The sequence below is a fragment of the Microtus pennsylvanicus genome, chromosome 1 (genome assembly GCF_037038515.1).
Source record: "Microtus pennsylvanicus isolate mMicPen1 chromosome 1, mMicPen1.hap1, whole genome shotgun sequence".
NCBI lineage: Eukaryota > Metazoa > Chordata > Mammalia > Rodentia > Cricetidae > Microtus > Microtus pennsylvanicus.
Genome location: NC_134579.1, coordinates 40,892,697 through 40,917,125, shown reverse-complemented (window position 1 = coordinate 40,917,125; position 24,429 = coordinate 40,892,697). Strand labels below are relative to the sequence as shown.

General features: G+C 42.8%; 1 protein-coding gene across 1 annotated transcript; it reads left to right on the top strand.

Moving 5' to 3' along the window:
• Positions 1 to 63: 63 nt before the first annotated feature.
• Timmdc1 (translocase of inner mitochondrial membrane domain containing 1) lies at positions 64 to 24,172 on the top strand. Its single transcript, XM_075962517.1, has 7 exons — positions 64 to 378; positions 2,765 to 2,930; positions 8,170 to 8,258; positions 9,473 to 9,540; positions 15,911 to 15,989; positions 20,019 to 20,129; positions 23,621 to 24,172. Exons 1-7 carry the CDS (start codon positions 188 to 190, stop codon positions 23,769 to 23,771), a joined length of 855 nt encoding a protein of 284 aa, XP_075818632.1. The 5' UTR covers positions 64 to 187; the 3' UTR covers positions 23,772 to 24,172.
• The last annotated feature ends 257 nt before the right edge of the window (positions 24,173 to 24,429 follow it).

Below are 24,429 nucleotides of genomic sequence, written 5' to 3'. Positions count from 1 at the left end.
AGGGTTCCGCCGTCGACCCTCCCCTCGGCCTTTTCCACCGCTAGGGGTGGGACTTCCGGTCTCGTGCTTCCGGGGGCCGGCTGTGAGGTCCGGTGTCCCGAACATCGTCCTGTTCTGCTGTGCAGGTCACCGTCGCCCACGGTGCTCGCCGGCCCCAGGGTGCCTGTCCGCGGGTTTGGGGGGCGCCATGGAGGCGCCGCCGCCCGCACCCCGCAGCTTCCTGTGCCGGGCATGGGGTCCCTTTCCCCGAGTCTTTGCTGCCGGCGCTGTGGCTGCGGATTCCCAAGGCTTTGCGGATCGGGAGGCGCACTCCCGCGTCTCCGAACCCGGTTCCCCGGAATCCGGATGGGACCGCCTCCGGCAGCTGTTTGCCAAAGAGTAAAAAGGCCTCGGGTGTGTGGGGAGGGTGACTGGGGGGCGCCGGCCGCGGCACGTGGGCCTAGTGACCACGCTGACGTTCTCTGCCCTGCTCGTAGCGTCCTTCTGCACGTGGTTGGCACGCTGGTGTTTGAGGCACACTCATTCAAAGTCACGCTGTTAAAACAACATCGTACCCTAATTGTATATATTAGAAAAATCGGACCGCCCCTGTTATTGTCATATGGTAATCACTGGGAACTGTATAAGTTCACACTAACATTCTTTTTCATATTTCATTTGGTCTCAGACTTTGATCTTTCTTGACCAGTAGTGGCCCTATATACTACAAGTGGGAATTGGGGAGGGGCAGAGAGAATTGTCAATTTTGTTTTATTTTGCACAAGAAACTAGAAACAGTGACAGCTGTTTTCCCTTCTCTGCCCGCTCTTTCCTCTCCGCCCCCGGGTTCCCACCTGCATTTTTATGTGTACGTTCATTTTGTGATATGTGCACAGAGGCATCGGAGCTCCGTGAAAGTGGAGTTTACCTGTAGTTGCAAGCCAGCAGGCAAGGATTCTAGGAACCGAACCCCGATCAGTTTTTATGTAGATGACTTTTTAAAGTTATGTTCAATGGAAAATTTATTTTTTTTAAATATTTATTTATTTATTACGTATACAATGTTCTGTCTGTGTGTATGCCTGCAGACCAGAAGAGGGCACCAGACCTCATTACAAATGGTTGTGAGCCACCATGTGGTTGCCGGGAATTGAACTCAGGACCTTTGGAAGAGCAGGCAATGCTCTTAACCACTGAGCCATCTCTCCAGCCCATCAATGGAAAATTTAAATTATGGCAGTTTTCTTATTAATGTGAATGTAAGGATTTGTTTCCTAAAGAGTTTTAACTTCTTTTGTGCATGAAGGCAGAGCGTAGTGGTTGAGAATTAGGGTCACACACTTTGAGAAGAAAGCTTGTCATCTAATGGTTCCCTTAGGAGGGGCACTGCAGAAGTGCCATATTGTTAAACTATTTTAAAGAGTCCATCCTGGAAACAAAGTTCTAGTTTTTATGTATTCGAGAGGCATAACATGAATTAAACAGCTCTTCCTTACTTTAGATTGACCTGTGCTGCCTACTGCATAGTGAATTTTCTCAGGACTTTTTTCCCTTGTACGATTTTAAAGCTAGGCATGGAGGCCCGAGCCTGCAGTACCATCCCCTGAGGTGAAGGCGGGAGGATCAGGAGTTCCCAGGCAATGTGAGATGCTGTCTCAATAAAGAGTGACACTCGCTGTGCTCTTCAGGCGGGCCTGGAACTCCAGGCCTCAGAGATTTTCCCACCTCAGCCTCTCCAGCGGCATGAGCATAGCCTGGGGCCATTGTGATGGCTTCCAGTGCTCTGTTAGTGCCAGTCTGGGTATATCATAAAGCCAGTGTTTAGTAAGGCTTGTGACTTTTTTTTCCTAAAAAAGATTTTTATTTTTTTATTCATGTGTTTGAATGTTTGCATGTATGTGTGTGCACTGTGCAGGTGCTTCATACCCAAAGGGGTAAGGAGAGTCAGATGTCCTGCAGTTGGAACCCTCATGTGGGTTCTGGGAAGAGAACCAGAGTCCTCTGCAAGTACAGCAAGTTCTCTTACCCATTGAGCCATCGCTCTGGCCTCTGGGCTTTAACATCTTTAGAATCCACGTTCCAGATGTTTGAAATTCATATTTTATGTGTTGCTCTTAAAAACCTCATGAATTGGGTGGGAAAGATGGCTCGGAGGTTAAGAGCACAGGTTGCTCTTCCAGAGGTCCCGAATTCTATTCCCAGTAACCCTGTGGTGGCTCACAACCATCTGTAATGAGGTCTGGCGCCCTCTTCTGGCGTGCAGGCAGAACACTGTATATGTAATAATAAATTAAAAAAATCTCGAGTTCATGTGGCGTTTATTAGCTTAGAATTTAAAAATGGAAGTATTAGAAATATACCAAACTGTGCTTATTAATGAGTTTTCATAGATGAGCATATCTGTGCAAGCAACACCAGAAATTGTTACCTGTATCCCAGGAGCTCCCCCTTGTGCCCTTTCCTCCAAGGACAGTTATTATCCTAGTTTTCTAATAGCATAGAGTGCAGTTAGTGTGTTGCTGTTTTGGTTTTGGAGCAGGGTTCCATTATGTAGCAAAGGCTGGCTTCCATCTCATGCCTCCCCTTCCCCCAGCCTCCTGAGTGCTGTAATCGCAGTGTCCACCGTTACACCTGACCTGTGCTGCTTTCTGTAGCTGCTGTGGAACTCACAGCAGCATTTCATCCGTTCTGCCCGTCACAGAAAGTGTGGTACCAGCATTTGGGATAATTTGGAACACAGTATTTTGAATAACGTCCCAACAGCATTTTCTTTTTTGGGTTTTAGTGAACAAGAGAAAATTCCAAAGGAAGTTGACTATATCTTGAGGGCAGCTGTTTCAGCAGGCATCATTGGCTGGGCGTATGGAGGAATACCTGCTTTTATTTATGCGAAAAAACGCTACATTGAGCAGAGTCAGGGGGAGATGTATCATAACCGCTTTGATGCTGTGGTAAGTATTGAAATGCTAATAGGGAAGCACCAATTTTACTATTCTCTGTATGCTTCAGATTTGTTAGGTATGTCAGGGTGAAGAAGTTAGATCTACACTTAGCAGCAATGGAACACTAATGCTAAAGTACCTAGATGAATTTTCTTCTTCAGCCACTGTCTAAAAGAAAGATCATTGTTTTCTAGTGTAGCATCTAACGATAGATTACCTACTGAATTTGCTGCATGCCTCTTTAGAATCCATTAGTCTGAAACAGTTTCTGCTAGTCTTGGGCAGTTTTGAAGATTGTAGACCACTTGTAGAATGCCGCTCAATTTAAATCTGCTTGATAGTTTCCATCTTAGGATTTCTATTGCTGTGAGAGACACCATGACCATGACAACTCACAGTAAGGAAAACATTTAATTGGGACTGGCTTACAGTTCAGAGGTTTAGTCCATTATCATAGTGGGACATGGTGGCTGCAGGCAGATGTGATGCTGGAGAAGGAGCTGACAGTTTTATATCTTGGTAGGTAGGCAGCAGGAAGTGATCTGAGACACTAGGAGAGGCTTGAGCATATATGAGACTTCAAAGCCTACCTCCGCAGTGACACACTTCCTCCCACAAGGCCACACCTCCTAAGTAGTGCCACTTCCTTTGGGGGCCATTTTCTTTCAAGCCACCACAGTTTCTCATGATAAAATTCAGATTTGTGAAAGGCGAAAGATTTAGAGGTTCTGAAGAGAATCCCTCCACTCAAAAACCAAAAACATCAGATTTGTGGGCCTTGAGATGGGTCAGTGGCTAAAGACGCTTACCGCCAAGCTAGACAACCTGAGTTTGGTCCCCAGGATGGAGGCAAGGAGAGACCAGACTCTTAATAAATTGTCCTCTGACCCATGTGTATGCCATGGCACACTTGCACAGGACAGACAGACAGAGGGGAGATTTAGACTTGTTTTGTGCAGTACCCTAGAAATGATATTTCAGTGCCTTGTTTCAGAAACATCCTGTTTGTTCTCTGACTCTTGATGTGAACTTTAGTTACTTGGGTAAGATGAGATCTGCCGGGTTCCTATAATATAAGGTTACTATGTTTTCTCTTTTAAGGAAATACGTATTTTACAGATTCTTGTTAGAAACCCTGAGATTTTATAAATATTCCATTTTAATTTTCCCTGTGCTTTTAGAATTCAATTCATTCTTTCTCGAAATGGTTTTTACTGACATGATTGTTGAATAGCCTTTTTCTAATTCTTTTTTTTAATTTATTTATTTATTAAAGATTTCTGTCTCTTCCCCGCCACCACCTCCCATTTCCCTCCCCCTCTCCCAGTCAAGTCCCCCTCCCTCGTCAGGCCAAAGAGCAATCAGGGTTCCCTGCCCTGTGGGAAGTCCAAGAACCACCCACCTCCATCCAGGTCTAGTAAGGTGAGCATCCAAACTGCCTGGGCTCCCACAAAGCCAGTATGTGCAGTAGGATCAAAAACCCATTGCCATTGTTCTTGAGTTCTCAGTAGTCCTCATTGTCCGCTATGTTCAGCAAGTCCGGTTGTATCCCAGGCTTTTTCAGACCCAGTCCAGCTGGCCTTGGTGAGTTCCCTATAGAACATCCCCATTGTCTCAGTGTGTGGGTGCACCCCTCGCGGTCCTGAGTTCCTTGCTCGTGCTCTCTCTCCTTCTGCTCCTGATTTGGACCTTGGGGTCAGATTTTTATTCAGTAGAGTTATATTCCATTGCTGTCATTTGTTCTGATACTCCATTTGGCATGTATTTGGGACTATTGTAACCTTTTAAGTAGTTCCTCAGGCCTTGAGGTTTTTTTTTTTTTTTCTTTTTAAGAAGGGTCTTACTTGGTAGTTCAGACTGGCTTTCAGCTCACAGTATTCCTGGCTGACTCAACTTTTTTCTATTCCTTGAAAGTAGCCATTTCTTCAAGGAATTCAGAGTTGTTTTGGTTTTGTTTTAGGCAAGGTCTATCTATATAGACCTGGCTGTTCTAGAACTCTCTCTGTAGACCAGGCTGGACTCGAACTCACAGAGATCTTCCTGCCTTTGCCTTCCCAGTGCTGAGATTAATGGCATGCTATATCACGTCTGGTGGAACTACTGTTTCTTTTAGGGAAGATTGGTATTTAGAAATCAAGCCCCGGGTCCTCTGTGTGCTCTACTCTTCCAAGGTATTATTGTTTTTGACTGGGGGAGAGAGAGAGAGGGAGGGTACATGCGTGCGTGTCTGTCTGTCTGTCTGTCTGTCTGTCTGTCTGTCTGTCTGTGCGTCTGTGCGTCTGTGTGTATGTATCTTGATCCATAGTTTGTGCATTCAGACACTAGGTCAGTATTGTTAGCTATCTTTTAAAACTATGAGTTCATACTGATACTTTTTTAAAATATTTATTTTATTTTTTTAAGTTGGGGGGGTGTTGCATGTGCATGTGTGTGGTATCTGCCTTGTATGTGTAGGTGTCTGCAGAAGCCAGAGAAAAACATCAGATCCCCTGAGTTGAAGTTACAGGAAGTTGTGAGCTGTCCTGCATGGGTGCTGGGAACCAAGCTCAGGTCCTCTGCAAGAGCGGCGAGCCTTCTTAGCTGCTGAGCCATCTCCAGTTCTCCCAGCCCCTATACTGGTTCTTTGTAGAGAAGTTTTGACTTGCCGAAGGTCATATAGGAGTTTGGATCATCATGTGGATTTTCTTACAATCCTTACAAATACAAATTTTATCTCACGATGCTATACTAGACCTGATGTGTGATGGCTAATAGATAAAAATGTGCTCTGGGGACAGCCTTCTTACCTTTCAGTTCTGAGGTTATTCCTTACCGCCCTATAGATGCTAGTGGTAATCTTCCCGCGGAAGCTCTAGTTAGTGCTAAGACACTTCCCTGAAGAGAGTGGGAATGAGGTAATGGGTTCACTTTTTATTTTTTTTATTATATTATTTTAGTTTTTATACATGTATGCCCAGATGTGTAGAATGTCGAGAGGACAGTGTTGGGAGTCACCTTCTACCTTGAGCGCCAAGGTCACTATGTTTCTACCACTGCTCCCTGTACTCTGGCTTGCTGGCCGTCCAGTTTCTAGGTGACTCTTCTGTCTCCTCCCATCTCGCTGCAGTTGTGCTTCAGTTTTGATGTGGGTTCCAAGGCTCAGACTTGGCTTGTAGGCTTTAGTGGCTAGCTCCTTTTGGCTAAGCCATTAGCTTTTTTTTTTTTTTTCAATTTTGTATAAAGGGTTATCAGTAAATATTTTTTTCTTCTCTTCTTTCCCTTCATACCTATATTATTTTAATCCTTGCTTTTAATTGTTTCCTCAGCATTTGTTTTTTTCCCACACATTTCTTTTGAATGTAAAAAGTATTGTTATTTCTGATTTTATAACTGTCATTGAGCTTACTGCTTAATTGGCAGACGCTTAGTTGAAGCTAACACTTTTTGTTTTTCTTTTTTTGTTTTTTTTCCTGAGACAGAGTTACTATTGCAGTTCTGGCCGTCCTGGAACTCACTCTGTAGATGAGGCTGACCTCGAACTCAGAGAGGTCTGCCTGCCTCACAGGTGTGCGCCACTGTGCCTGACTGAAACTAGAGCTTAAGCCTTTCCCTCCCTCCCTTCCTTCCTTCCTTCCTTCCTTCCTTCCTTCCTTCCTTCCTTCCTTCCTTCCGGTGGGGGTTTACAATAAAATTATTTTTTAAATATGTATGAGTGTTTGCCTGTGCACAAGTGTGCATGCGCATGTGTATGTGTGTGTGCCGTGGGCATGCCTGCTGTCTGCAGAAGTCAGAAAGAGGGTGTTGGAGCTAATGGCACTGGAGTTATGGATTGTTAGGAGCCACCATGTGGGTGTGGGGAACTGAACTTAGGTTCTCTGGAAGGTTAGCAAGTGCTCTTAACTGCTGAGCCGTCTCTCCAGCCCAACAGTGAACTTTATTGATGGTACTTGAGAGTAGGACTCCCTAAGCCCCTGCACTTCTTCTGGGGGTCTGCGATGGAAACTGAGGGAAGATGCCCAGTGCACTGGGGGTTGAGTTGGGACCCAGAAGCAGAGGATCTTGTGTTCTTGTTGGGATGGGTACTCTGGGGCTTCTAAGTCCTGGAAGGCCAGGTGGGTGGGATCCATCACTCTGTTGCCTACCTGAATTGGTTGTCATACCAGAAAATGAGCTTGACAGGGTGGTCATGAAGGGCAGTGACCTCAGCATCAAAGATGGAAGAGTGGGTATCACTATTAAAGATGCAGGAGATAACCTGGCATTTGATAGAGCTCTGTGTGCCCTTTAGGGTGGCTTCCGATCTGTATTTCACTACCTTCTTGATGCCAGACTCGTGATGAATTACCGAGGGTGAGAACCTGGAAGACCATGTCCGGAAGCTCCCCCTTAGCTCTGATATAACCTTGTGCACAACCATGGCAACACGAGTAGTTGCAGAGCCACCCCACAGCCCCATGCTTGTTTCCCAAGGGGCTGTCCATGGTCTTCTGGATTGGAATCGATGAAGTTCTTCCATGATGCTGGAGTTGTCATGGATGACCTTGGCCCAGGGGGTGAGGATAAGGGTAAACAGTGGTACAGAAGGTACTGCTTATGGTTTTGAGTGAGCTGTTAAACCCGCCGTGGTTCACATCTATCACTGGCTTGGGATCATCAGAAGGCGGAGATGATAACGGTTTGGCTCCACCCTTCAAGTGGGCCCTGAATATGCAGGTAGACTCCACAGGGTGTTTGTCACCAGCGTCACTTCATGTGTTATTGATGGGATCTCTGTCCTGGAACATGGAGATGGCTTTCCCTGTGATGACGGGTTTCTTCTCATTGTGAGCCATGACCATGCTGTGGAACTTGCCGTAGTTGGAATCATACAGGAACATGTAAACCATGTAGTTGAAGTCGATTAATGGTCATTGATTAATGGGTCATTAACTTCTTAGAGATAAAAGTAGCTCTGGTAACCAGGTGCCCAGTACAGCCAAATACTTCCAGTCTTCACCATCATGTATCAGGGATGTAGCTGGCACTGCATGAGAAGATATGATTGTCTCTCAAACAGGGAGGAGCCAATAGCATCTTAGCCCTTTTCTCTTTGACTCCCAAGGTGTTGCTCATGTTAGTTCTTAATGATCATTCTAGAATTTTTTCCCCTATGTTTCTATTTAGGTGTACTTGATTAATTTGCAGCTGACATTTCTGCAGTACAGTTTTAGAATAAGGAAAATGTCAGAGTATCTTGGAACCTCACCGCATTTTAACAAATTATTTTTAGCAAAGTGCACACCGAGCTGCCACGAGGGGCTTCATTCGGTATGGCTGGCGTTGGAGTTGGAGAACTGCGGTCTTCGTGACCATATTCAAGTAAGTTCTCAGTTGTGCAAGAGAGTCTTCATCTTTGGGGGGTAGGGGAGAGTCTCTTGGTGACCTAGAACACAGTGCAGTCTCTACTGGCTTCAGACTGTCATTCTCCTGGAATTGAGACATGTGCCACCATGCCAGTGTTCTTTAGGAGAGCATCCTTTGAGCAAGAGGTGCTATGAAACTGAACACGTACATAAACTTGTCTCTTAAAAATTCTTTTACATGTATGTGTGTATCCATGTCCGTGTCTGTGTGCAAATGCCTGTGCCATAGTGTACATGTGGCAGTCCAAGAACAACGTGGAGGAATCAGTTCTCCTTTCACCGTGTAACCCTGGGGACTGAAGCAGGCCAGGCTGGGCTGCAGAGTCCTTACCCAGAGTCGTGCCGCTAACCCCATAGTGCCCTTTTCTTAATAACTTGTATGTGCATGAGAAATTGGTTCAGTATTAGTTCTGCATCCATGATAGAGCTCTACAACTAGGGTCAAAAACAGGTATAGGTTTTGTTTTGTTTTGTTTTTTGTTGTGTTTTTTTTTATTTTATTTTTTTGTTTTTTTTTATTTTTTTTTATTTTTTTGCTGTGAACATCTTGCTATGAAACTCAGGCTGAACTTAAACTTGCTGTGTAGCCAAGGCTGGTCTCAAACTTGAACTCTTCTTACCCTCCCAAATCCTGAGATTACAGTGTGCTGCCATACCAGAACTAGAATTAAAGTTTTGAAGAAAGGACAATTCTGCAGATCCCTTCTTTCTAAATTGCTATTTCTGAATAAATATTTGTTTTAGGAATTTGATTCTTTTTTTTCATTCTTCAGCAGTTTTACCTAAAAACACATAGGCATGTTAGTCTAGAACACACCAAAGGAGCCTAGACTAGGACAACGCTTTCAAATACAGGGACTTTTGCTGTTGTTGTTTCTGGGTTCTGTTTTTGTTTTTAAGGCAGGGTCTCATGCAGCCCAGTCTGCATGTGTAGCTGAGGATGACTTTGGATTTCTGATTCTCCTGACTCCTAATCCCCAATTCGGGGATTAGAGATTTGAACTCCCATGCCTAGTCTGGTATGGTGCAGGAATTGAACCCGCACCTTGTGTGTGGTAGGCAAGCACTCTGCCAAATGAGCTGCCTCTTTCGTCTAACAGGGTGTTTAAACTATCATTCCAATGAAATAGCAGTTAGCAAGGTGAAATGTTTTGTTTTTCCTCCTTCCAGCACAGTGAACACTGGACTAACAGTGTATCGAAATAAAAACTCCTTGAGCCATTTTGTCATTGCTGGAGGTAAGATGTTTTATTCTTGTTCGTATTTTAATTTCACATATGGTTTAGAATGTATAGGATTTATGACAGAAAGTAGCAAATAATGGAACATGGACAGGTCATTGAGTCTTTGAGATCATCAAACTGACAGCTGCAGGTTGGGGAGGAGAAAACTGTAGGAGAGTGGGATAGAGGAGCGTCAACAGGAAATCGCTGGAGATGTTGTTTCAAGCACAGGGAAGGGAAGTAGCTTGAGGTGAGACAGGTGTGAAGAAGAAAGGGTCAGACTTTCTCGTGGTAAGAGTTTGGTTTTGTTTAAAGCTCTTCTCTCGCGGTGACACACCACTTAAAATGAGCATTAAAAATAGAGTAGAGGAGCCATGTGTGGTGACAGGTGCCTTTCGTTTTTACACTTTGGACCCTCTGGAAGAGAGCACAGGAAAGTCCACATCTAGGAAGTTGTTTAAAGCAGTCAGGGACTTCTAACCTAGCTACCCTAAGGTTCTAATCCATTTGGCATGAGCCACAGACTAACAAACCAGGCTGGATTTTAATGGAACTGTTGAGGAGACAATAAAACCAGAGGTAGCTGCTTGAGAGGCTGAGACAGGAAAATCATTTGAGGCCACAAGTTCAAGGCCAACCCAGGCAGCAGGTAAAGCCTCTGTATCTTAAAAAATAAAAAATAAGAAAGAACAAAAACAAATGGAGAGGGTAATAATGGTGATCTATGTGTGCTCAGGAGAGACTAGTGTGGGCCTTAGAAGCTGTTTTTCTTTGGTCGTATGTGAGTTCTTGTGGACACAGTGTGAAAGCTAGAAAGGAATGTAAACTGAAGTTCAAATGCATTTGCTAAGCCACAGACAGGTTTGTTGGCCAAGCTTTAATCACAACGTACAAGGAGTTGTTGACTGACTCTTCTCAGGAAGCCAGACATAAAAATAAGGACTCAGAACAGACATCAGTGGCTCTGCTCTTCAGGAAAACACATAGATTTGATCTAGGCAAATCACTACCTAAATGCAGACCCTCAGCATGGGAGGGACACGGTTCAACTCAGGAGCTGCTAAAATATATTGCTTTATGAGTCCGTTTTCGAGCTGTAAGTTGTAGCACATTCCCATAATCCCAGCACTTGGAAGATGGAGGTGAGAAGATCAGAAAATCAGACTCATTATTGTCTATGTAGAGAGTTTGCGGCTAGACTGGGCCACATGAGCCTTTGTCTCAAAAAGAAAAAGTTCATTCTCTCTCTCTCTCTCTCTCTCTCTCTCTCTCTCTCTCTCTCTCTCTCTCTCTCGTTTTGTTTGTGTGTGTGTGTGTGTGTGTGTGTGTGTGTGTTTGAGACAGTTTTCCTGTGAAACAGTCCTAGCTGTCCTAGAACTCGCTTTGTAGACTAGACTGGCCTCGAATTCACAGAGATCTGCCTGTGCCTGCCTCCCTAGTCCTGGGATTAAAGATGTGCACCATGCAACCCAGCAAAAATGTTCATTTTCAACAGTAATAGCAACAAGACATGGAAAAATATGGGGTGGGGTGTAAGTTACTAACAAGTAGAAGGGAACTACATGTTGGAAAGAGCTGATGAACCCAAATAATGTCAAATCAAAATGTAATGATGAGGATAGGAAATTTTAAAGTAATCAAATCGAAATAGCTGGTGTTGGTAATGAAGTACTGGAAATTAAAAATCCACTAGACAACTAGGGATAAGACTCTGGGTAAAACCACTTGCCATGTAAATGTAAGGGACGAAGTTCAAATCCTCAGAACCTATGTAAGAGCCAGATACACAGCACAAGTATCTGTGATTCCAACATTCCTACTGGGAGATGGGATACAGAAATGAGAGCATCTGTAGACTCTTTGGGGCCCAGCCAGCCTGCTGTAAGCTGTGGAAAGACAACAGAGAGACCGTTATCTCAACTAAGTGGAGAATGAGGACCCATAACCTGAAGTTTTCCTTTGAACTTTACATACATGCTATGGCACATATGTACACACATACACATACATGCATACATGTGCACACATATACCAACACACAAGTGTGCAGTTGTATGTGTACAAAAATATTTTTAAATTTTTACTGGAGAACTGAACCATAGATTTAAGAGAGCAGAGGAAAGAATCAACCAGGCATGGTGGCTCGCACCTGTAATCTCATCAACTGGACAGCGAAGATAGGAGAAATACCTCAAGTTTGAGTACAGTGTGGGCTGTAGAGTAAGACTGTGTAAAAAAAAATTGTTTTGTTTTTGTTGCTTCTTTTTTCGAGCGGGGGTCTCTCTGTGTAGCCCTGGTTGTCCTGGAACTCATTTTATAGACAAGACTGGCCTCTAACTCAGAGATCTGTCTGCCTCTGCCTCCCGAGTGCTGGGATTAGTGTGTGCCACCACCACCTGGCTAAAAAAAGTTTAGCCAGGTGGAGGAACAGAGTTGAATGAACTTGAAGCTAGATCAGTACAGATCATTTCCTCTGGAAGACAGAATTTTAGGAGTGAGGAAAATGCACTGAGTATACTAATGTGTAATGGAAATACTAGCTAGAGAGGAGAGGGAGAAAAGCAGGCAACATATTTGGGGAAAAGAAGCACAATAACCTCTCCAAATCTGAATGTGTTAATATGTTCATCTAAGAAGTTCAGCAAACTCCAAGAAAAATAACCGTGGAGATTCACACCTTGGCAGTTTATACCTAAAGTGGCTTCTTTTGTTTTGGTTTTTAACTGAGACTTGACTTTTATAACTAAGAAAGCCCCATATTGCTGGGCTGTGGTGGTGCACATCTTTAATCCCAGCACTCAGGAGGCAGAGACAGGTGGATCTCTGTGCATACCAGGACAGTCAAGGCTGCACAGAGAAACTCTGTCTTGAAAAACCAAAAAAAGAGAAAAAAGGAAAAAAAAAAGGAAGAAAAGTGTCTTTTCCTCAATTAGAAAATCCCTCTTGATCCTGTCAGGGACACACTTATGACACCGTGCCCTGTTAATGTGCTTGTCTGTTTTGCACAGTCTCATAAGGACCATATACTTGAGCACAAACACCTCAAGTCTGCCTGGTGCACACTGCGTGCAGATTTAGATGCTTTCCAGCTTCTTGGTATAAGCTAAACAGCCTATGGCCAGGGCTTGGAGCAGCCTAGGCTTGTTAGAGGCTATACTATTGGAAAGCCTATGAAATGTTAAACACTGAACAATTTTAAGTGCCTCTACATACCAGAAAAACTAAACCGGCCTTTGATCTCAGTTATTAAATGAAAAGCAATCAAATAAAAGCTATAATTGTTTTTGTTTTAATAAAGAACTTGCTAAACTATATAGCATCTGTCTAAAATGCTGATTCTATGAGCATAGCGAAACATTTCCCTAAAGAATTAGGGAATATTTCCATGTAAAATCCAAACATGAATAAAAAACAATATATAGCATACTGGGGTTGTTTGCAGAGCTGTTGGACAGACTTCAAAGAGTTAGAAATAAAGACTAATTGTACGGGTCTGTCTAAACTAAAGGTGATATATTAGATCCATGAAGAGAGGATTGACAGTTCATGGGCTTCATAACAGTTATTAATTGTGTGGGAAAAAATCAAATTGCAGCAGTATTTAATATAATGAAATATAAGATTCATTAAAATACTTAAGTAAAAATTGATGAAATGTTAGGGGGAATATAGCTGCATATGTATTAGCTTTCTGAGTAGGAAGATATATAAATATGTATGTTTGTTTATGTGTATGTTTTAAAGCATAAAAATTAAATTATAGGAAATTATATATAGTTTATGCTTTGATTGGCATAAACTACTACAGAAGACATTAAATGTGAAATGATCCCTGAGTAATAATGTGTTCAGATAGTACTCAATAAAAATTCCTATATATCAAAAAGAAAGGTTATCTTAATTGGCAATGAAATAAACAACAACAAAAAAGACTTAACTGACATAAATAACACAGGTGACTAATTACTCACCTTTCTCTATAGTTAAGAGAAATATAATTTAAGTTAGCTGCCATTTTTAAAGCCTGTGAAATTGGGGCTCATCAACCTAGAATGTAGAAGATCCATATGTGGTCGTATATATCTTTAACTTGAGCTCTTGAGAGCCAGAAACAAGTGGATCAAAAATCTTGGTTGCATAGTGAGTTCCAGGCCAGTCTGTGCTATACAAGGTCCTCATTGCCCCTTTCTCAAAGAAAAAAAGAAGAAGAAGAAGAAGAAGAAGAATGGAAGAATGGAGGGAAGTGTACAATTGCATATTTTGAATTGGAGGTAACTGTGTGTACCTTTTTTGAATAGCAGCATAGTAATTTAAGTTCAAAGCCTTAAAAATGTTCGTACCTTGGTGTACTAGTCAGGGTTTTCTAGGGGTAAAAGAATTTACAGAATGAACCTCAGTATTATATAGAAAGGGGATCTGTTGTGGTCCAGCTAATCCAACAATGGCTACTTATGAACAGTAGTTGCTCAGTCTGTGGGGCTAGCTGTCTCACCTGGTCTTCAGTGTGTGCCAGAATCTGAATAAGTAGGCTCTAATGCCAGTGGACGTGCTGGCCAAGCAAGAGCAAAAGTTCCCTTCTTCCTGTGCTTATAGAGGTTTCCAGCTGAAGGTGTGGGCCAGATTAAAGATTCATATTAGAAGCGCATCTTCCTGTTTCAGGTTAAGCAAAAAGCCCTCACAGGTGTGTTCCTCAATATTTGGACCTTAGTTAATTCCAGATGTAGACAAGTTGACAAGCAAGAATAGCCAGCACACCTTGGGGCTGGAGAGATGACTCAGCAGTTAGCAGCAGGTGTGCTGGCCACACCCCTCCCAAACTCACATTCTGAAATAAATTTTTTTTTTAAATAAAAATCTTCATACCCCTTATCCCAAAATTTCATTTCTGTGAGTTTATTTTAAAAAAGCTATCAAATGTATAAAGATTTATGCACAGGAGTGTCTTTATTTAAAACATTTACAAATAGAAAACTGGTGTTAAGATAAAAATTTGTGGAATGTCCGAATGTCCATGCAATCCAGTAATAGAATCATGTAGGAAACTTTAATATTAAAGCTGACTTTTTTTTTTTTTTGAGACAGTTTCTCTGTGTAACAGCCCTGACTGTCCTGGAACTAGCTCTTGTAGACTAGGCTGGCCTTGAACTCACAGAGATCTGCCTCCCAAGTGCTGGGATTAAAGGTATGCATGACCATCATCAGGCCGAAACTGAAAAATTAATGATAATGTAATTTAATAATATATTCAGAGAAAATTAAAAGTTAAATATATATAAATAACATGGCCCTATTTTGTTTCTTAGTATTTTGTTTAGAAGACTAGCCGTTTCTGAGTAATGAGACTAAAAGTGGTTTTTATTCTTGTTAATTTAGAAAATTTTCAATGAAAATATAATAGTTAAATAGAAATGAAAACCCCAGATAAACACCTGAAAATTTTTGCCACCTAAGATGTCCTTAGTTGTACTGTGCAGAATAAAGGGGGAAATAGCTGGAATGTGTGTGTCCCAGTTGGTAGCACGCTGGCTTAGCATGCAAGGAGCACCGCATAGACTGTAGGTGGTGGTGCATGGCTGTCATCTCAGCACCCAGAAAGTGGAGGCCTGAAGTTCAAGGTCATTCTCAACTCCCTGCTGAGTTACATGAGACCCTGTTTTTAGAAACGAAGATGAAATGAGTGTCCTAGAAATGAAATTGTAGTGAAAAGAGGTGCACCCCCTGTGTAGGTCACCAGGTGGCATCCCATGCTAAATGCTGCCTCTGCAGATCTGCTGCGCACAGTGCAGCCAGCGTGCAGATGGGCGAGGCTGGGAGAAAGGCGTTTGTTGTTGCTGCTCTCTTCATTTTGGACCAAGTTGCCTCAAAGAAGAAAGACATGAAAGAGGTGTGAGCTGTGGGAGAAGGTGAAGTGAACTGTCTGTCGACGTTTAAGAGAAAATGGGCAGGAAAAAAAAGAAGTAGAATGGTCGTAGAGCCCTAGGAAAAATGGAGGGTTTTTTTTGTTGGTTTGTTTGTTTTTGGTGGTGGTTTTTGTTTTTGTTTTTTAAGACAATTTCTCTGTGTAGCTCTGACTGTCCTGGGACTCACTCTGGAGACCAGACTGTCATCAAACTCAGAGATCCAGTTACTTACCTCTGTTTCCCAAGTGCTGAGATTAAAGGCATGTGCCACCACTACCCAGTAACACCGAGGATATTTAAAATGTTAAAATATTTTCTTTCTTTGTCTGTGGAGTGGACAGAAAGTTACCTTCCTGGATGTCATCACACTGTTCATGGTGGTTCCGAAAGTTCACCTGGAGGTCTTTGTTCTTACTGTGAAAGAGTAGAAGTCTAGCATTTAAAGATGACCTAATATCGCCTCTGGTTTTTTTCCTTTTAAATAGCTGTCACCGGAGGTCTTTTCAGAGTAAACTTGGGTATTCGAGGCCTGGTGGCTGGTGGTATAATTGGAGCTTTGTTAGGGTAAGTCTTCACATGGTGTAGTCTAAACGGGTTGTCTACTAAACGTGTCTATTATAAAGAACAAATTTAGTCCTCACAGTCTTTAAACGGTGTATGTCCTCTATTGACAATGGCTGTGACTGTTCAGTTCCTTATTGTGGGGAGGGGGCTATGAGATGTTTATTGTTTATGTATACATGTGTATGTCCCCAAGGAGTGTTCCAGGCAGTTGTAAGCTGCCTGATATGGGTGCCAGGAATAAAACTGAGGTTCTCTACAAGAACAGTGTTCATTCTTTATCGCTGAACCATATCTCCAGCTCTGACGGTCCACTTGTTTATTTATAGTCGTCACTGTATAATTAAAACAGTAATAACAGCACCGTGGAGTGAAATAGCATGGATATTCAAGATTCCTTTTCACTGGGTAAAATATGTTTAAATGTCACCAGTTCTTGAAATTACTTGTAATTTGAACAAAAACATTCATAAGGAGCAAGAAAAATGAACAGAAAATTGTTCATATAGGACTTGTGTTTTGTAATGTTTTAAAATTGTATTTGTTTTGTTTAACTGGATACATATTTAAAGTTTTCTTCCCTAGCTAAAATGCTAAAAAAATTGAACAATTTCAAACCTACAGAAAAGTTGGATTAACAAATATACTAAGACCCTATGAGCTGGGCAGTGGTGACGCACTCAACGCCAGAGGCAGGTGGATCCTTGTGAGTTCAAGGCCAGACTGGTCTACAGAGTGAGTTCCAGGGCAGGCTTCAAAGCTACAAAGAAACCCTGTCTCCAAAAACAAAAACAAAAAGACCTTATAAAGCGTGGCTTGGTGGTACACACCTTTAATCCCAGCACTTGGGTGGCAGAGGCAGGCAAATCTCTGAGTTTAAGACCAGCCTGGTTGACAAAGCAAGTTCCAAGACAGCTAGGGCTACACAGAAAACACTGTCTCGAAAAACAAAGGGGTTGGGGCAGGGCAGGGACAACACACACCTTCTATAAAGACCCATGTCAGGACTGGGAATGTAGTTCAGTAACAGCATTTACCCAATCTGCACAAGGCTAAGTTCAATTCTTAGTACTATTCAAAAATCAAACAGCAGCAAAACTCAAAGACTGCATATGGTTTTTACTTGAATTCACCAATTGCTAACGTTTCCATATTTGTTATTTATATCTCTGTATGTGTATGAGGTACATTCATTCTTCCTTTCTTCCCTTTTTTGGTTAAACTATTTGAGATTTTATAAATGCTTACCGCTAAATGTGTCAGCACGCCTCACCTACGGTAAACTTGTGGTACAGGTACCGCAGTAGGCGTGTTCCAGCTCTTCTATGAAAGGAAGTCTGATTCCAAAGTCCTTCAGCCTCCACAGCAGCACCCAGAGTGGTTCTCCCATAGTTTGCTCTGTTTATTCTTTTTGTTGTTGTTGTTGTTGTTTTCCAAGACAACATTTCTTTGTGTATCTCTGGCTGTCCTGGAACTCACTCTGTAGACCACGCTGGCCTCAAACTCACAGAGATTTGCCTGTCTCTGCCTCATGATGCTGGGATTAAAGGCGTGCAGCTGATCATTCTTGCTTTAGATTTGGGTTAAGTGTTTTTGTCAGGGATGCTGTGTAGGTGCAGTTGTGCCCTTGTGTGTATCACATACCCATTATAATAATGTTAACTTTAGATGTTTGGTATATTGGTTTAGTCTGTGTTGGCAAGGATAGGAGTGAAAGGGATCTGCATGCGCTGTTGGCAGGAGTGTAAGGTGTACAGATAATATCACAGTCAGTGTGGAGCTGCCTTAAAAAAGCCAAAGCAGTGTTTTGTGTGGCTGCACACACCTGTAGTCCCAGCTCTTAGAATATAAAGATGGGCATTCAAGGTCATCTTTGGTACATAGCCAGCTTGGGCTACATGAGAACTTGTCTCAAAAAATAACAGTAAACCAAAATGAACTGTAAAGCTAAAACTGTTGCGTGATTGAGCTATACCACTCCCTGCTATGTACCTGGATGAGTCTGAGCCAAAGTGTATAGGTCTGCAATGTGTGCTTCCTCACTGGGACTGTAAGCCAGACACTCCCTTTCTGTTCCTAGAGGCCACCCTCATCTTTCTCATGCCGTCCACGTTCAGAATCGCAGTACCTCTCCCCACACTTTGGATTGTCTACTTTTGTCCAACCAGAGGAAACAGCTTTTAAAGGGCTCTCCCAGTAATCTTTCTGATTGATTCAAATCTGCAAAATCCATGTTTGCATGGGACATGATAAAGTCACAGGTGTACTGTCTCCTTGTGCTCATGATGGAGTGTCTACTTCTCTAGAGGTGGTGGGACCTGGGAAAATGGAGCCTAAAAATGAAGCAGACTAAAGTCTCATGCAGTAGCCAATTTTATTCAGAGCATCAGACACTTTATAGAGTCACATGAGTAAAGTTCTTATTGGTCATCTTCTCCTATTTCCTTTCCCACATTTTAGCCATTTTTAAGTGTGCAGTTCAGTAGTGTTATACATATAAATATTTACAGCACCTCCAAAATGTTTTTTGTCTTATACCTGTAACTCTATACATCTTAAACTATAATCTTTCTCATCACTATGCCCAGCTATTGGCAACCTTCGTTCTACTTTCCATTTTCTATAAATTTGGCATACACACTGGAATCATATAGTATTTGAATGAATGGAATTACATTTTGTCCTTTTATAACTGCTTTATTTCACCTAGCATAACATGCTTGAGATTTATTTATGTTGTGGCATGTAACAGTTTCCTTTTTTAATGATGCATAATTCTCTCTCTCTCTCTCTCTCTCTCTCTCTGGGGGGGGGCATTTTCTTTATCCATTCTGCTGATGTAGTTTTTGATTTCTTTTGCTTAGCAAAGATAATTTTTAATGAGTTTATTAAAGTTCTAGCTAGAAAGAATTTGACTTATGTCAGAGTCAAAACTTGCTCCTTGAGGACATAGGAAAGAAAATTCTGTTTGTTTCTATGATAATTATCTAAATCAGTTTCTTTTGTGTATGTACATGTGTTTTAGTATACACATACATTTGTGTTCATGGGTGTGGAAGCCAGAGATCAGTGTTAGGGTGTCTTCCTCTCACTTTCCACCTTATTGCTTTATTTATTTATTGTGTTACTGGGATTCAAACCTAGGACATTGTCCATGATAGGAAATGGCTTTACCACTAAGCTACATCCTCAGCCCCATCTACTTTGTTTTTGTGATTGGATCATTCAGTGAACCTGGAGCTCACGGATCAGCTGGACAGGGTAGTGAGCAAGCCCTAGGGATACTGCCACACCTGGTTTTATATGGGTGCTGGGGATGCAAACTCAACACCCATGCATGGCAAGCACTTTACCAGCCCCTAAAGACGTTTCTTCTTAATTTCTGTGTGCATATGAATACCTGCATGTATTTATGTGCAGGGCATCGGTCCTTTGGAGTCAGAGTTACAAGCAGTATGAACCAAACCTGGGTCCTCTGAGAGAGCAGCAAGAGCTCTTACTGCAACCCCTTCTCCCCAGCACCTCTGTCCATCTCTTATCCATAGCTGGTGACATAGCAGCTGTCAGTTATAGTAGACTCGAGACTATAAGGTGTTTCCATGGCCCGTCCCTCAAAGCCAGTAGCATCTTCATCTTCTCCACAGGTCTTGTCCTCCGGGGGCTGGTACTGTCCTGAATGAACTAGTCATTCCTTTTTGAGAAGCTTCCAGTTTGAAGCAGCTTAATTAAACTAGTCATATATATGTATTTCCTCCTTTGTCTTGGTTTATTTCTTATTCATAATTTTAAAAAAGAAAGAACCAATTTCTAGATCTGTTACTGTTTTATACTATTCAATGAAGCTACAATGATTGTTTTTCTTTGTTGTTCAAGCCAGGAGGAAAATGGCCTCAGTATGTTTTTCTGTTTGAAAGAGGTGTAAATTGTCAAATGCTTCCATATCTGACAGCGGGTTCTGCTGTTGACGGGCAGGGACGGTCCTGTGTCAAATAGGCTAATGACTTTCTCCTTGAACTTCCTCTTTTCCCTCAGCACGCCCATGGGAAGCCTGATGATGGCACTGCAGGCTTACTGTGATGAGACGGTCCAGGAGAGGAGGCAGAAGGACCAGAAGGCATCCCGTGAGCAGAAGCTGGAAGAGTGGTAAGGAGCGTGCGAAGACTGCTGCTCTGACTTCCTAGACAGCCCACATTATGACACGGGCTCTCCCAACTACCACACAGTTCAAAGACGGGGGTGTGCCAAGCCTTCCGCCCTCTTCATCTGAATTGTCTTTTAATTCTGTTTCATTAAGGGATTGGAAAAATGAAAGACTCCAATTTTATTTTTAGTCTGATCAGGATCTTGTTGTAGGTCTGTCTGTCCTTCCTCCTTTTCTTCCTTTTTCTTTTGTGACTCAGTGGGTTTAATTACCGTTACTACAAGAACATTGGTGCATAGTTGTCTGCAGGAGCATGGCCACCTTGCATGTGGCTCTGTGCTGACAAAAGCATCTTCTGCTTCCCCAGTAACCATGAACTGCCTATAAATAAATATGCAGGGCTGGGGAGGGCCTGCATGCTGGCCCAGGAAGGAATGCTGACAGGCCCGCCTTGTGCAAGTCTCATGCAGGTAATTACAGCTCCTCTGAGGTCACAAGGCTGAGGCCAGTCCATGCCTAGAAGATAGTGTTCACCACATTCTAGTTCCTCCAGCTCTTAACCCTCTGCCTACCTCTGTAATACTCCCCTGCAGGGGAAATGCAGATGGGATACTTCTGTTTTTAAAGTGTCAGCTGAGGCAGGGTGATCATGTTGGTCAGCTTGGTTTATGTAGTATTACTTGGTTTCACACACACAGACACACACAGAGTGAGAGAGAGAGAGAATATGTTATCTGCTATGTGTCCATATTTGAAATTTTACTTCTTGATTTAGATGAAGAAATGAGGTAGATAAAATAGTTGTTTGTGGATGGGTTGCCACTGTGGTTTATGAAAATGTTTGCTTCTGTCTCATCATTTCATATGCTATAATATTTGTTTTCAGTGCTGGAGACCTTCTCAATGCTAAACAAGTGCTCTAAACAAGTACACTGAACCAAATCTCCAGTGTCTCACCATGTTGCCCAGACTGCCCTCTGAACTTGTGGTCCTCTTTTGTCAGCCTCCTAGTAACTGGGCTTGTGGGCCTGGTTCAGTAATCTCCAGTTTGTGGGCTAAGGTGGTGAGCCTGAGACTGACCCTGTATAGAATGTGCAGGCTCTCCTGGCTGCTGCCTTATAGCACTCCTGAGTGTGGGCGCTCATCACGGGTCAGCTCCTTGTCTGAGACGAGAGCTGCTGGCACAGCTGCTGCCTTTTTTTTTTTTTTTTTTTTTTTTTAGACAAGGTTTCTCTGTAGCCTGGCTGTCCTGGAGCTCACTCTGTAGACCAGACTGGCCTTAAACTCAGAGAGATCAGCCTGCCTCTGTCTGCTGTTGCTTTTCTAATTGGACAAATAAGCAGGGTTTTTTTTCCCAGGGATTTTATTTGAAGTTGTTTTGGTTACACAGAAACACAAATGGACGTTTGTGATAGATCTACGTAGGTCTCTTCCCAAGTACTTAAGTGCTGTAGAAGAGCAGAACCTTGATTTGGAGCCTGGGCTTAAATCTCAGTTTGACATAAACTAGAGTTGGTTTCACTGTTTATTCCTAGGAAGAGCTAGCTCAAATGTTTATGTCACTTTTATGTCTGAGCTTCTGTGCCTGAAAATGACAGAGAAATAAAACCATCTTAAAAAATTGTCCTAGCTCGTGCTCTCTCTCCTTCTCCTGATTTGGACCTTGAGATTTCTGTCCGGTGCTCCAATGTGGGTTTCTGTCTCTGTCTCCTTTCATCGCCTGATGAAGGTTAATATTCAGGAGGATGCCTATATATTTTTCTTTGGGTTCTCCTTCTTATTTAGCTTCTCTAGGATCACTAATTATAGGCTCAATGTCCTTTATTTATGGCTAGAAACCAAATGTGAGTGAGTACGTCCCATGTTCCTCTTTTTGGGTCTGGCTTACCTCACTCAGGATAGTGTTTTCTTTTTCTTTTTTTTTTTTGGTTTTTCGAGACAGGGTTTCTCTGTGGCTTTGGAGCCTGTCCTGGAACTAGCTCTGTAGACCAGGCTGGTCTCGAACTCACAGAGATCCGCCTGCCTCTGCCTCCCGAGTGCTGGGATTAAAGGCGTGCGCCACCATTGCCCGGCCAGGATAGTGTTTTCTATTTCCATCCATTTGCATGCAAAATTCAAGAAGTCCTTGTTTTTTACTGCTGAGTAGTACTCTAATATGTATATATTCCATACTTTCTTCATCCATTCTTCCATTGAAGGGCATCTAGGTTGTTTCCAGGTTTTGGCTATTACAAACAATGCTGCTATGAACATAGTAGAGCATATACTTTTGTTGTATGATAAGGCCTCAGGACCGCGAGGGGTGCACCCACACACTGAGACAATGGGGATGTTCTATCGGGAACTCACCAAGGCCAGCTGGCCTGGGTCTGAAAAAGCCTGGGATAAAACCGGACTCGCTGAACATAGCGGACAATGAGGAGTACTGAGAATTCAAGATCAGTGACAATGGGTTTTTGATCCTACTGCACGTACTGGCTTTGTGGGAGCCTACGCAGTTTGGATGCTCACCTTACTAGACCTGGATGGAGGTGGGTGGTCCTTGGACTTCCCACAGGGCAGGGAACCCTGATTGCTCTTTGGCCAGATGAGGGAGGGGGACTTGATTGGGGGAGGGGGAGGGAAATGGGAGGCGGTGGTGGGGAAGAGACAGAAATCTTTAATAAATAAATAAATTTTAAAAAAATCGTCCTAGCAGAAAATATAGAAGACTGGCCATAAAGTTACGATAGAAAAATGGTCAAATTTGATTGGGTTGACACTTAAGATGTAGGTGGCCTTGATAATTAAAGAAAGTTACTAAACTGGGCTGTGGTGGCGCGCGCCTTTAATCCCAGCACTCAGGAGGCAGAGGCAGGCAGATCTCTGTGAGTTCAAGGCCAGGACAGACTCCAAAGCTACAGAGAAACCCTGTCTCAAAAAACCAAAAAAGAAAAGAGGGGGAAAAATCCAAACCAAATAAAAAAAAATCCCTTGAAAAACCAAAAAACGAAGATAGTTACTAAAATTCTATTTAGGAAAAGGAGTAATCTCTTAGAAATTAGTAGAATTAGATTCTACTCTTCATAAATATGTATCTGTAGAGTTGCCTAATTGGCATCACCTAGATCACCAGTGCAGTCTTATGAGTTGAGACAAGCTCTGTGAGAACGTTTACATGGTGGCGGGGACTCACGGCCCCCCGAGTCTGAAGGGGAGGAGGACAGCCCAGTTTGAAATGTATACTTTAGCTCTCATTCATCTTTTGGGAGGAATGCAGGACAGTGTCCCAGATCTTGTTGGGTGGTCAGTGTCCATTTTGGTGATGTGGAGATCATGGGTAGACAGCAGGGTAGGAGAGAGAAGTGTTGTATTGTGAATGCAAAGACCAATGTTTGCTCATAAGTTGTCATGGCAAAGTAGGGAGTGTGTGATAGACGTTGCCATCTTGTTTGGAGTCTGTAAGGACAAGTGCTGAAGCAGAGCTTGATGCGTGTTTATCCTTTGATCGTAGGAGAAGAAAACTGCAATTCACTGAACTCCTCCCTGAGGAAATTGAAAGTGGCTTAGAGAGGATTCGGCCTGAGGAAGATGCTCAGAGAATCCAGGAGCTGCTGGACCTCCCGAGGAACCCTCCATCACCAGATCAACAAGACAAAGACTGAGGATGAGGGGCTCTGTGTGTCTAGGAATGCCAGTGCCAGGCTACTTCTCGCCCTGACAAATGCAGGTGCTGGCACCTGTGGTTGCAGTGACTTGCTTCTTACCTTCTCTCTCCACAGGAAGAATTAGGCCATCAAAGCTGGTGCCACACACTAATCCCAGCTGCTTGGGAGGCTGAGAAAGATGATGTGCGGTTAGTATGAGCTACATAATGAGACCCTGTTTCAAAAATACGTACCCACAAAAACCACAACAGAACCAAGAAATAACCCATAGAATTGGGTTGCATTCTCTTATCTATACTGATCATTGATCCATCTGAATACTTAATATTTCTCTTTCTCTCTAGATTTTATGCAAGTAAAGTACTTCCCAAAAGAATAAAACTGGATTGTCTGGATTACCTATTCTCTCCCCAGTCTTTTAAGAATGTTCTCTTGGAGTGACTGAAAAGAGAAGGAACTAGGTAAAGGAAATGGCCTGTGAAATCACCTTCCTCTGGGCCTTCAGACAGTGTGGGCTCAGTGCATTTAGTTTCGCTTTAATAGGAATAAAAGGTGATTCCTGTGCCATTTGAATGTGATTTAATGAAATGGAAGCAGGCGGATATTGTCCAGCTTTGTTTCCTCTCCCCATTGCTGAAGGAGCATCTGTGTTCAG

Bases quoted from the DNA above. Each gene is read 5' to 3' on its own strand.
- Timmdc1 (XM_075962517.1), top strand. From the start codon at position 188: ATGGAGGCGCCGCCGCCCGCACCCCGCAGCTTCCTGTGCCGGGCATGG. The intron at 2,931-8,169 runs GTAAGTATTGAA...AATTATTTTTAG, and splicing joins ATAACCGCTTTGATGCTGTG to CAAAGTGCACACCGAGCTGC. The intron at 15,990-20,018 runs GTAAGTCTTCAC...CTTTTCCCTCAG, and splicing joins ATAATTGGAGCTTTGTTAGG to CACGCCCATGGGAAGCCTGA.